General features: G+C 44.8%; 1 protein-coding gene across 1 annotated transcript in view; it reads left to right on the forward strand.

The window, feature by feature from the left end:
* The window catches only part of ADGRG7 (adhesion G protein-coupled receptor G7), a 125,570-nt gene that overhangs the window by 58,868 nt on the left and 53,600 nt on the right, over positions 1–13,102 (forward strand). The window contains exons 6-8 of the mRNA XM_073565224.1: positions 9,492–9,583; positions 10,954–11,090; positions 12,860–12,967. Coding sequence (XP_073421325.1) covers positions 9,492–9,583; positions 10,954–11,090; positions 12,860–12,967 — 337 coding nt within the window. The remainder of the gene's footprint in view (positions 1–9,491; positions 9,584–10,953; positions 11,091–12,859; positions 12,968–13,102) is intronic.

Raw genomic sequence — 13,102 nt, forward strand, 5'->3', positions numbered from 1 at the left:
CCCAGCAAAATCGGCCTTCCGCTTCTAGGGAGCGAGAGCAGAAAGAAACCAGCTTACAAACCCGCTCCCCGCTGGAGATCTCGAGGACAATACTCCAGGTCTTCAGGTGCCTGTTCCGGTAGGTTCTCCTCCAAGTGACGGGTCACCCCCATCTGGAAGTTTTTCCAGGGTGAAAGGCAGACTTTCCTTTTTCGCGGATGTTTGGCTGTCTGTTATCGACGACGCTTGGGTCAGGGAAATCATCGCATCCAGATACAAGATCGAATTTGCTTCCCAGCCAAACAGACGATTTTTCCTGCCTCGACCTCCAAGACACCGGTCCCACATTCCAGGATTCTTTCAAGCCGTTTCTTCCCTTCTTTCCGCCGGAGTGATTGTTCCCGTTCCCTCAGACGAACGGTTTTAAGGGTTCTACTCAAATCTCTTCGTAGTCCCGAAAAAAGACGGGACCTTTCGGCCAATCCTGGATCTCAAATTGCTCAATCGCCATGTCAAGATTCTCCACTTCAAAATGGAGTCGCTTCGATCGGTGATAGCCTCAATGGAACCCGGAGAATTCCTCTGCTCTGTGGACATACGGGATGCTTATCTTCACATCCCTGTTTGTTTGCAACATCAGAAATATCTTCGATTTGCGATTCAGAATTCTCACTATCAGTTCAAGGCTCTTCCCTTCGGACTAGCCTCCGCTCCCCGTGTTTTCACGAAGGTAATGGCAACAGTCATGGCCATCCTTCGCTCCAGGGGGATCCTCATCATCCCTTACCTGGACGATCTCTTGATCAAGGGCTCGTCCCGTCAAGACTGCCTTCAAAGCCTCCAGATAATCCTGGACACGCTCTGTCACCTCGGATGGATAGTCAACAAGGAGAAGTCCATTCTGAGCCCCACTCAGCGTCTGACCTTCTTGGGCATGGAATTCCACACGGATCTAGCTCGGGTGTTTCTCCCGTGGGAAAAATTTTCGGCTCTTTCCAAGGGAATCCGAGCCCTAAAGAGTCAACGCCTATTCCCCTTCGATCCTGCATGAAAGTTCTGGGGAAGATGGTAGCTGCCATGGAAGCAGTGCCCTTTGCACAATTTCACCTTCGCCCCCTCCAGCTTTCCCGTCTTTCAGCTTGGGACAAGAGCACGGTGTCTCTGGACCGCCCCATTCTCCTCCCTCTCAGAGTGAGGCAATCCCTGACTTAGTGGACAATGACAGCGTCAGTTCTACAAGGGAGGTCTTTTCTTCCACTTCAGTGGCAAGTCATCACTACCGATGCCAGCCTTCTAGGATGGGGAGCGGTTTTCCATCAGAAAACGGCCCAAGGATGCTGGAATTCACATGAAGCTCTCCTCCCTATCAATCTTCTGCAGATCAGAGCAATCTTCCTGGCCCTTCTTCGCTGGCAGGCTCTCCTTGTCGGCCTGCCGGTCTGCATTCAGTGGGACAACGCCACGGCTGTGGCGTACATAAACCACCAGGGGGCACTCGCAGCAAGCAAGTAATGTCAGAAGTGGCCAAGATACTGCGCTAGGCAGAACGTTATGTTCCGGCAATCTCCGCCATTCACATTCCAGTGGTGGAAAATTGGGCAGCTGACTTTCTGAGTCGTCAAGGCCTAGCATCCGGTGAATGGGCTCTTCATCCCACAGTCTTCGATCAGATATGCCAGCGTTGGGGCTCGCCGGATGTCGATGTCATGGCATCTCGGATGAACCACAAAGTTCTGCGCTTCGTAGCCAGGTCCAGGGACCCTCTATCCGTCGGTTGCGACGCCCTAGTAATTCCGTGGTCCCAGTTCCATCTTCCTTATCTGTTTCCGCCTCTTGCCTTGATCCCTCGAGTGGTCAAAAAGATAAAATCGGAAGGCGTGCCAGTGATTCTAGTGGCGCCAGACTGGCCGAGACGGCCTTGGTACTCGGAACTGGTGAACATGCTCGCGAACATTCCCTGGAGGATTCCAGACCGTCCGGATCTTCTCTCGCAAGGCCCCCTTTACCACGAGAATTCTCAGTCTCTGAGTTTAACGGCATGGCCATTGAGGCCGCAATCCTGAGAGAATCAGGTTTGTCCAACCAGGTGATCCAGACTATGATCAATGCCAGAAAACCCGCCTCTTCCTGCATTTACCATAGGTACTGGAAGGCTTTTTTCCGTTGGTGCGACGGTAAAGTCTTTCCGATGTCCTTTTCTATTCCATCCATACTTGGGTTCCTCCAGTCTGGTTTAGAGGCGGGTCTGTCCCTCAGTACCCTCAAGGGCCAGGTCTCCGCTCTATCTATCCTCTTCCAAACAGAGCTCGCTTCCTTGTGGCAGGTTAAATCCTTTCTCCAAGGGGTCGCCCACCTGGCTCCTCCTCATCATTCGCCAATAGAACCGTGGGATCTCAATCTCGTTCTTAGCGCTCTTCAAAAGGCGCCATTAGAGCCTATCCAGGACATTCCGTTATCCTTTCTCAGTGGAAGGTAACTTTCTTGATTGCCATTACATCCATCAGAAGAGTTTCTGAGTTGGCGGCCTTGTCATGTCATTCCCCTTATCTGGTTCTCCACCAGGATAAGGTCGTCCTCAGGCCCGTTCCTTCTTTTCTTCCAAAGGTGGTATCCTCTTTCCACATTAATGAGGATATCGTCCTCCCATCTTTTTGTCCCGCTCCTTCTCACCCTCTTGAGAAGTCTCTCCACAAACTGGATGTAGTTCGAGCCTTGCGGGTCTATCTTGCCAGGACTGCTTCACTTCGCCAGACCGATTCCTTGCTGGTCATCTCTGAAGGTCGCCGGAAAGGGCTTCCGGCATCCAAATCCACGATCGCTCGCTGGATTCCTTCTGCCATTGTGGAAGCGTACCGCCTTCCGGAAAAACAGCACCCTCCGGGAGTGAGGGCTCACTCCACCCGGGCTGTGGCAGCTTCGTGGGCCGTTCGACACCAGGCTTCGGCCTTGCAAATTTTCAGGGCTGCGAACTGGTCATCTTTGCACACGTTTGCGAGGTTCTACAGGGCTCATACCCAGGCCTTGTCTGATGCAGTCGTTGGTAGGAAGGTCCTGCAGGCGGCGGTGGCGCACCGGCCGACCTAAGCCCTTCCTGTTCTTTCATTCTTTATTGCTGTTCCCGCCCTTGGGACTGCTTTGGAACATCCCATGGTAATCTGTGTCCCCCAATAAGGCGATAAAGAAAGATGGATTTTTGGTTCTTACCGTGAAATCTCTTTCTTGGAGCCTTCATTGGGGGACACAGCACCCTCCCTGTTTAACCCCTTACCGACAAAGGACGTAATATTCCGTCCATGTGACCCTGGACCTAACTACCATGGACGGAATATTACGTCCCAGCGATCAGCGGCGCCCACGTGGTGAGCGCCGCTGATCGCGGCCGGGTGTCAGCTAATTATCATAGCTGACACCCGGCACAATGTGTCAGGGGCGGTCACGGACCGCCCCCGACACGTTAACCCCTTGTACACCACGATCAAACGCGATTGCGGTGTACCGGGGGTTAAAGGGAAGCATCGGCAGGGAGGGGGCTCCCTCCGTGCTTCCCTGAGCCCCCCACGGCAGCGCAATGTGCAGCGCTGCTGCGGGGGGCTCTTTCCCTACAGGCCCCCAGATCCAAAATGGCGACGGGGGCCTTCGGGGGCCTGTAGAGAGCTGACTTCCTCACTGCCTGCAAAGCGCAGGCATGAGGAAGTCTGCAGCAGTGCCTGTGACAGATCGCTGATCTGTCACAGTGATCTGTGATGTGACAGATCAGCGATCTGTCACAGGACAGTGATGTCCCACCTGGGACAAGGTAATAAAGTAAAAAAAAAAAAAAAAAAGTGTTAAAAATAATTTAAAAAAAATCGCTAAATTAGTAAAAAAAAAAAAATATTCCCCAATAAATCCATTTTTTTCAAAATAAAAAAAACCAAAAACAATAAAAGTACACATATTTGGTATCGCCGCGTCCGTAATGACCTGCCCTATAAAACTGTCCCATTAGTTAACCCCTTTAGCGAACCCCTTAAAAAATAAAAATAAAAAACGAAGCAAAAAATAATGATTTATTATCATACCACCGAACAAAAAGTGCAATAACGCGCGATCAAAAAGACGCATATAAATATCCATGGTACCGCTGAAAACGTCATCTTGTCCCGCAAAAAACGAGCCGCCATACAGCGTCATCCGCAAAAAAATAAAAAGTTATAGCTCGCAGAATAAAGCGATACAAAAATTATTATTTTTTACATAAAATTGTTTTCATTGCAAAAAAACGACAAAACATAAAAAAACGACCTAAATGAGGTATCGCTGTAACCGTACTGACCCGAAGAATAAAAACGCTTTATCAATTTTACCGCACGCAGAACGGTGTAAACGCACCCCCCAAAAGAAATTCATGAAACGTTGGTTTTTGTTCATTCTGCGTCCCAAAAATCGGAATAAAAAGCGATCAAAAAATGTCACGTGCCCGAAAATGGTACCAATAAAAACGTTAACTCGTCCCGCAAAAAATAAGACCTCACATGACTCGGTGGGTCAAAATACGGAAAAATTATAGCTCTCAATATGTGGTGATGCAAAACTATTTTTACAATAAAAAGCGTCTTTTAGCGTGCGACAGCCGCCAAACATAAAAACCGCCATAAATAGTAAATCAAACCCCCCGTTATCACCCCCTTAGTTAGGGAAAAATAATAAAACTAAAAGAAAATGTATTTATTTCCATTTTCCGGCTAGGGTTAGGGCTAGGGTTAGGGCTAGGGTTAGGGTTAGGGCTAGGGTTAGGGCTCAGATTAGGGTTAGGGGTGTGTTGAGGTTAGGGTTGGAGTTATAATTGGGGGGTTTCCACTGTTTGGAGACATCAGGTGCTCTCCAAAGGCAACATGGCGTCTGATCTCAATTCCAGCCAATTCTGCGTTGAAAAAGTCAAATGGTGCTCCTTCCCTTCCAAGCTCTGCCATGCGCCCAAACAGTGTTTTACCCCCACATGTAGGGTATCAGCCTACTCAGGACAAATTACAAAACAACTTTTGGGGTCCAATTTCTCCTGTTACCCTTAGGAAAATAAAAAATTGGGGGCAAAAATATAATTTTGCGGAAATTTTTTTTTTATTTTCACGCCCAGGCGTTATAAACTTCTGTGAAGCACTTGGGGGTTCAAAGTGCTCTCCACACATCTAGATAAGCTCCGTGGGGGGTCTAGTTTCCAAAATGGGGTCACTTGTGGGGAGTTTCAATAGTTTAGGTACATCAGGGGCTCTCCAAACGCACATGACACCCGCAGACCAATCCATCAAAGTCTGCATTCCAAAACGTCACTACTTCCCTTCCAAGCCCTGACGTGTGCCCATACAGTAGTTTTCTCCCACATATGAGGTATCAGCGTACTCAGGACAAATTGGACAACAACTTTTGGGGTCCAATTTCTCCTGTTACCCTTGGGAAAATAAAAAAATTGGAGACTAATTGATCATGTTTGTGGAAAAAATACGATTTTTTTATTTTCATGCCTGGGCATTATAAACTTCTGTGAAGCCCTTGGGGGTTCAAAGTGCTCACCACACATCTAGATAAGTTCCTCAGGGGGTCTAGTTTCCAAAATGGGATCATTTGTGGGGGGTTTCCACTGTTTAGGTACATTAGGGGCTCTCCAAAGGCAACATGACACCCACAGACCATTCCATCAAAGTCTGCATTCCAAAACATCACTACTTCCCTTCCGAGCTCCGACGTGTCCCCATACAGTAGTTTTCTCCCACATATGGGGTGTCAGCGTACTCAGGACAAATTGGACAACAACTTTTGGGGTCCAATTTCTCCTGCTACCCTTGGGAAAATAAAAAAATGGGGACTAAAAGATGATGTTTGTGGAAAAAATACGATTTTTTTATTTTCATGCCCGGACGTTATAAACTTCAGTGAAGCACTGGGGGGTTCAAAGTGCTCACCACCCATCTAGATAAGTTCCTTGGGGGGTCTAGTTTCCAAAATGGTGTCAATTGTGGGGGGTTTCTACTGTTTTGGTACATCAGGGGCTTTCCTAACGCAACATGGTATCCGATCTCAATTCCAGCCAAAAACGTCAAATGGCGCTGCTTCCCTTCCGAGCTCTGCCATGCGCCCAAATAGTGGTTTACACCCACATGTGGGGTATCAGCGTACTCAGGATAAATTGCACAATTTCTTTTAGGGTCTTGTTACTTTTGGAAAAATAAGAATTGAGGGTGAAAAGATCATTTTTGTGGAAAAAATATGATTTTTTAATTGTACTGCTGTACGTTATAAACTTCTGTGAAGCCCTTGGGGGTTCAAAGTTCTCACCACACATCTAGATAAGTTCCTTGGGGGGTCTAGATTCCAAAATGGTGTCATTTGTGGGGGGTTTCCACTGTTTTGGTACATCAGGGGTTTTCCAATCGCGACATGGTGTCAGATCTCAATTCTAGCCCAAAACGTCAAATGGCGCTGCTTCCCTTCCGAGCTCTGCTATGCGCCCAAATAGTCATTTACACCCACATATGGGGTATCAGCGTACTCAGGACAAATTGCACAATAACTTTTAGGGTCCTGTTACCCTTGGAAAAATAAAAATTGGGGGTGAAAAGATCATTTTTGTGGAAAAAATATGATTTTTTAATTGTACCGCTGTACGTTATAAACTTCTGTGAAGCCCTTGTGGGTTCAAAGTTCTCACCACATATCTAGATAAGTTCCTTGGGGGGTCTAGTTTCCAAAATGGGGTCACTTGGGGGGGTTTCCACTGCTTAGGTACATCAGGGGCTCTCCAAACGCGACATGGCGTCCGATCTGAATTCCAGCCAATTTTGCATTGAAAAAGTCAAACGGCGCTCCTTCCCTACTGAGGTCTGCCATGCGCCGAAACAGTGGTTCCCCCCCACATATCAGGTATCAGCGTACTCAGGACAAATTGCACAATAACTTTTGCAGTCCAATTTCTCCTGTTACCCTTGGTAAAATAAAGAAAATTGAACCTGAATTATTTTTTTTGTGAAAAAAAGTTAAATGTTCATTTTTTTTTAATATTCAAAAAATTCCTGTGACGCACCTAAAGGGTTAATAAACTTCTTGAATGTGGTTTTAAGCACCTTAAGGGGTGCAGTTTTTAGAATGGTGTCACTTTTGGGTATTTTCTATCATATAGACCCCTCAAAGTGGCTTCAAATGTGATGTGGTCCCTAAAAATAAAATGGTGTTGCAAAAATGAGAAATCGCTGGTCAATTTTTAACCCTTATAACTTCCTAACAAAAAAAATTTTCGTTCCAAAATTGTGCTGATGTAAAGTAAACATGTGGGAAATGTTATGTATTAAGTTTTTTGTGTGCCATATCGCTGTGATTTAAGGGCATAAAAATTCAAAGTTGGAAAATTGCAAAATTTTCAAAATTTTCGCCAAATTTCCGTTTTTTTCACAAATAAACGCAAGTTATTTGAATGCAATTTTACTACTAACATGAAGTACAATATGTCATGAGAAAACAATGTCAGAATCACCGGGATCCATGGAAGCGTTCCAGAGTTATGACCTCATAAAGGTACAGTGGTCAGAATTGTAAAAATTGGCCCGGGAGTTAACGTGCAAACCACCCTTGGTAGTGAAGGGGTTAAGTTGTACCGTGTTGGGTCCTTGAGTCCCTTGTTGGGTTGGTATATATGTTTATAGTTGCGTGGCTTCTCCTACTGCTTTTTCACCAACTGAGGTACTTGGTATCTGTTGGTGAGTGTATACTGCCGGGGAGGAGCCAATTTTCTTGTTTTTTGCATAGTGTCAGCCTCCTAGCAGCAGCAGCAGCATACACCCATGGTAATCTGTGTCCCCCAATGAAGGCTCCAAGAAAGAAATTTTACGGTAAGAACCAAAAATCCATCTTTTTAACTGTATTTCAAATGAGACATTTAGCAAAAAATTGATCAATCATTTGAGCTACCCCACACTTTATGTATTGCGTTCTGACCACAAGCAGCGCTGGCTTCTCCCCTTTTTTACTTGATGTTAGTTTGTGGCTGACCACCACGGTTGCCGTGCGTGCTGGGATATGTTCGCCGCTTTTTCTGTATTCATTATGATTGATCTAGGCTGCTGTGCACACACAGCAGCCCAGCCCTGCCCCAGGGCTCTATTTAATTGTGCATCTTTGTCTGGGCCTGTATCACCCTTCATCTGTGATTGCTGGTCAGGAGAGTGTGGAGGTTAAACCTGAAATGTCTGTCTGGACCTGGTTGGCCTTTATCTGCGCTCACCTTTTCTGGCTCCATGGGAGTGATTCAGAAACGCTTCAGGTATAGTGTGCATTTAATATGGTCTTGCTTTTAATACATTTAGGAGGCCGTAATGGCACAGCGAATATAACAAACGTAGAGTAGGATTGCCCCATATGAGATTGCCTTGGTGTGGCGGGATAGCTCAAATGATTGATCAATTTTTTGCTAAATGTCTCATTTTGAAATACAGTTAGAAATTAATATGTGCATATGCACTTTATGTATTGCGTTCTGACCACAAGCAGCACTGGCTTCTCCGCTTTTTTACATTGTAAAATGCTTCTAATTGATCATTCACATGACAGTGATTTCTCTCATATGCAAAAAATGCTCTGAGTTTCATCAGTGTTTTTAGAAAAATATTTAGAATTGAGAGTCCTCAGTGGTTGATCCCTTTTAATGGCTAACTGAAAAGATGGTAACAAATTGCAAGCTTTGGAGACTACTTAGGTCTCTTCATCAGGGGTATTTTTCTATCTACTGGCTAACATGGTACAAAGATATACAGTGGGTATGGAAAGTATTCAGATCCCTTTACATTTTTCACTCAATGTTTCATTGCATTTCGTAAATTCAAAAAAGTTCATTTTTTCTTATTATTGTACACTCTGCACCCCATCTTGACTGAAAAAGGTGGGGTGCAGATAGGTAAGTGGTGGGCAAGGAGAAGTGGTAAATGGACATGGTAGGGCATGTAGAGGTGTGGAAATGAGAATTGATGAACGTTATTTATGCATTAAATTTTTAACACCCATATGATTTCAGAGAAAAAATGGCAATATGATATAGCTATGGTCGAAAATAGTCCAAAGGGCCACTACCAGACAACTGTGGCAGTGGTTTATCTCCCGTGAGAACAAAAGATTGGGTGTTGCTATCCAACATCCCTATTCTGTCACCGCCATACACGTTAGATGGTCGCCGGTCCCCATGAGTTCAGCCACCTTTCATGTAATGTGTATGATGTGTATGAATGATCACCTTTATGGTTGAGCCTTCAGAGACCGGCAAAAGGTTTTCATAGAAGAACTGCTGAGTGATTTATGGTGAATAGTACTGCGACAGGGAACCACTTATACGCTCTGAACCCTATTTTAATATGATATAATAATTCACTATAATGCCGTAAAGCATTACAATTGGTTAAAGTTTAACCTTCCTTTGTGAAAATAGTGACATTTCTGACTCATCAGTGGCTGCATAATATGACTTGCATAATCATAATGCTTTCTTTCTGCAGGCGGTAGTTTCTGCGGTTAGTACCGTTAGCCAGATTTTAAGCGCTCAACCTGATAAATTTAGCAACGAAATTGTAGAAAAAGAAGCAGAAAGGTAATTGATATGCATTTCATTTTTGAGGTAATCATTACCACTTTACGAATATTTTTTTTCCAAACTGATCTAATTTTGAGAGAATTATAGTTCTCATAGTTTATCGCAGTGAACTCTGTCAGCAAAACAAATAACCAGACCACTACGGAAAAGAACCTCTTTTATTGTACCTTTTAAAGCTCAAAGGGAATCTGTCAGTAGGATCAACCCTTCTAAAGGCCCCGTCACACATAGCGACGCTACAACGATCCCGACAACGATACGACCTGGTAGGGATCGTTGCTGCATCGCTATGTGGACGCTGGTGAGATGCCAAACAGTCAGATCTTCCCAAAGACACAGCAGCGATGCGGCGACCCGTACCGACCTTTGTAACGATTCAGACCAAATCCACGCCTATGTGTCTCGCTTCTAAATCACTAACGAGGTCGTTGGTACGGTGTCAAACATACCGATGCATGCTACCCAGCGGGACCTCCACGATCAAAAAAATGTCCAGGACATTCCGACATGACCAGCGATCTCACAGGAGGGGCCTGGTCGCTGCTACCTGTCAAACGTAGCGAGATCGCTGCTGAGGTCGTTGTTGGGTCACAAAACTTGTGACTCAGCACCGATCTCGCTAGCAATCTCGCTGTGTGTGAGATGGGGGCTTTAGTCGTCTATATGGACCTGTAGGTCATAGAAAGGTGAATTAAATGACACCCTGAAATCTACAATCTGATGTCTATTTCCAGAGAAATACATATTTTTCTTAATATGTAAATGAGCTGATAAGATCTATGGGTTGGACATAGATCTCCTTGATAATCTGCTTTAAAAGCATATTGAAAATGAAAGGGGCGTTACCAGTGTGACACATGTAATGACTGACAGCCTGCTCTGCTGATGTCATCCGAGTGCAGTCTCACATCCATGGACTCGGACAATGGAGAAGATGGAGAAATTAGGTTCTCCGTCTTCTTCTCCTCAGTGTGCTCTGATTCTTTTATGGCCGGGATCACACATGCGAGGAATACGGCCGAGTCTCGCATGTTAATACCTGGCACAGCCGCCGGCACTCGGATCGGTGCGTGCGGCCACATAGCAATACATGGAGCTGCACGCTCCGCTCCTGAGTGCCAGCAGCAGTGCCGGGTATTAACATGCAAGACTCGGCCGTATTCCTCGCATGTGTGATCCCGGCCTATCCGAGAAAATCAAATCAAACTAAGTTGATACTCTGATCAAAGTCTGACAGAGTTTGAGCCAAGTGTCATTAGCCTTATCAGCCCAATTAAAATCATCGATCGTGTGACCCTGACCTAAATGTTGTAAATTAGTAAAAACTATATGCATGTTTCAATAAACAAAAATCATATTTTCAATAGCTTAACCAGGACACTGGAGGCACTTTCTGTGAACAGCACTGGACCTGTGTTATCAGTGGTGCAGCCTAGCATTGCGATTGAGACACGTCAGCTGTCTACAATGAATTTGAGCGGAATCTCGTTTATGTCATTAAGAGGTATAACTCACTACTCCACTACTCAGTAAGATCTTTATCAATTCTTCATTCAGATACAGATAGTTATCTATCCCTGTATTGCATCACTTCCTGGATCACTAACCTCAGAATAATCAGGAAATAATTAAAAAAAATTCAAGTTACTCTAATCATTTCTGAACAATTCTGTAGAACAATCCAATTTCGACAATTTTATTTTACACAAAGATATTTGTGCCTTGATCATTACAGCGCAGTAAATGGATCGTGATACAGGACAAAAAGTGAAATGCTTTGATATGATCAAAGTACTGCTGTAAAATACTGGATAATAAGATATTGTCATTTTGCCAAATTGAAGATGAAAAGAAAATCAAACACCAAGCTGCTATTAACAGGAAAGTCAGCAACATAATAAAAATGAAAATAGACTTAGAATGGTATAAAGGTTTCTAGGGAAGAAGTGTTTAATAAGGGATTAAATTAGTAAGAAACTACATTGTCTTGTGATGGCTCATACTGAACATCAGCTACTAGATGATTAGTATATTATACAGTATTTCTTAGGGCTCAAGGCATGCTTGTTTGTCAGGTGAAATAATTTTTAATCACATGTAAAGAGAACCTGTCACCAGGTTTGGCCGATATAAGATACGGCCACCGCCTTTCAAGTCTTATCTACAGCATTCTATAATGCCGTAGATAAGCCCCTGATCTGATCTGAAAGATAAGAAAAATAACTTTTATTATACTCACCTGGAGGGGCGGTCCAGTCCGATGGGCGTAGCAGGTCTTGGTTCGGCGCCTCCCATCTTCTTGCGTCGCCGCCCTCCTGCTTGCTTCACAGGCTCTCTGGCATCGCGTTCCTGGTCAGGGAGGCCCAGCGCCTGCTCACTGCAGTACTTTACTCTGCCCTCAACAGGGCAGATAAGTATGTCTGCGCAGGAGCGCGGTGTCAGGGAGGCATTAAGCAAGTAGGAGAGCGGTGATCACAAGAAGATGGGAGGCGCCGGACCTGGACCTGCAACACCCATCGGACTGGACCGCCCTGCAGGTGATTATAATAAAACTTAATTTTCTTATCTTTCAGATTGTATTGGGGGGATTATCTACAGCATTATATAATGCTGTAGATAAACGCTGAAAGGTGATGGCCATATCTTATATCAGCCAAAACTGCTGACAGGTTCGCTTTAAAACACCACTGCAGCGGGTTTTTTTTATTTCAGTGCTGGAGTGGTGCAACTAATCCGAGTTCCCTGCCCTTAGTATTATACTCACCAGCCGCAGTCTTCAGCTGTTCCTGGCGCCGATCTGGTCACAGGCTGCCATCTTGTGACCACAACTTCTAACTGACCAGAAGGCAGAGGTAGCAGTCACAAGCTGTCAATGTAAGTCTATGAGAGCCCTTTTCTGCCTCTCATAGTCTTACATTGAGATGTGACTTACGGCTCACCCAGCAAACACTGAAGCCTTCCGGCAGGTGACTCCCTGGAAAACACCGACTGGAGAGGAGCCGATAAAAGATGAAGATGGCTACTGGTGAGTATAATACTAGGGACAGGGAATTGAGATTAGTTGCATCACTCCAGCACTGCAATAAAAAACAAAACGCTGGAGTGGTGCTTTAAAATTAATCATACTCGCCAACAAAACTATGCTCCCACTACTCTACGCTACTCTCATCTGTGGCACCCTCCTATCTTCTGTGTATACCACTGATAGATTATGTTTTATCTCTGGATTTGGTATCACATGATTTTAATTTTTTTGTGTTTGCCTGTATACAGGATTAACGGATGATCTGGTGTCAAGTAGAATAATTGTTGATAATGACACTTCCAATTTTGTACTCAATGAAACAGCAGAAGTACAGATTTTTGTCAAACCAGTAGGAAGTAAGTACATAAGGCCATGGGAATGGATGGGTTTTGAACAAAAAAATGTAATCTGGTTACATCACCATTTACTTTCCCCACAAGTTCTCCAGTGCTCCTACTCGTCACTACAACATTGTAAAGCAAAGGTAAAAA

Source organism: Dendrobates tinctorius, unplaced genomic scaffold, assembly GCF_039654945.1.
Source record: "Dendrobates tinctorius isolate UK_male_01 unplaced genomic scaffold, ASM3965494v1 ptg000016l, whole genome shotgun sequence".
NCBI lineage: Eukaryota > Metazoa > Chordata > Amphibia > Anura > Dendrobatidae > Dendrobates > Dendrobates tinctorius.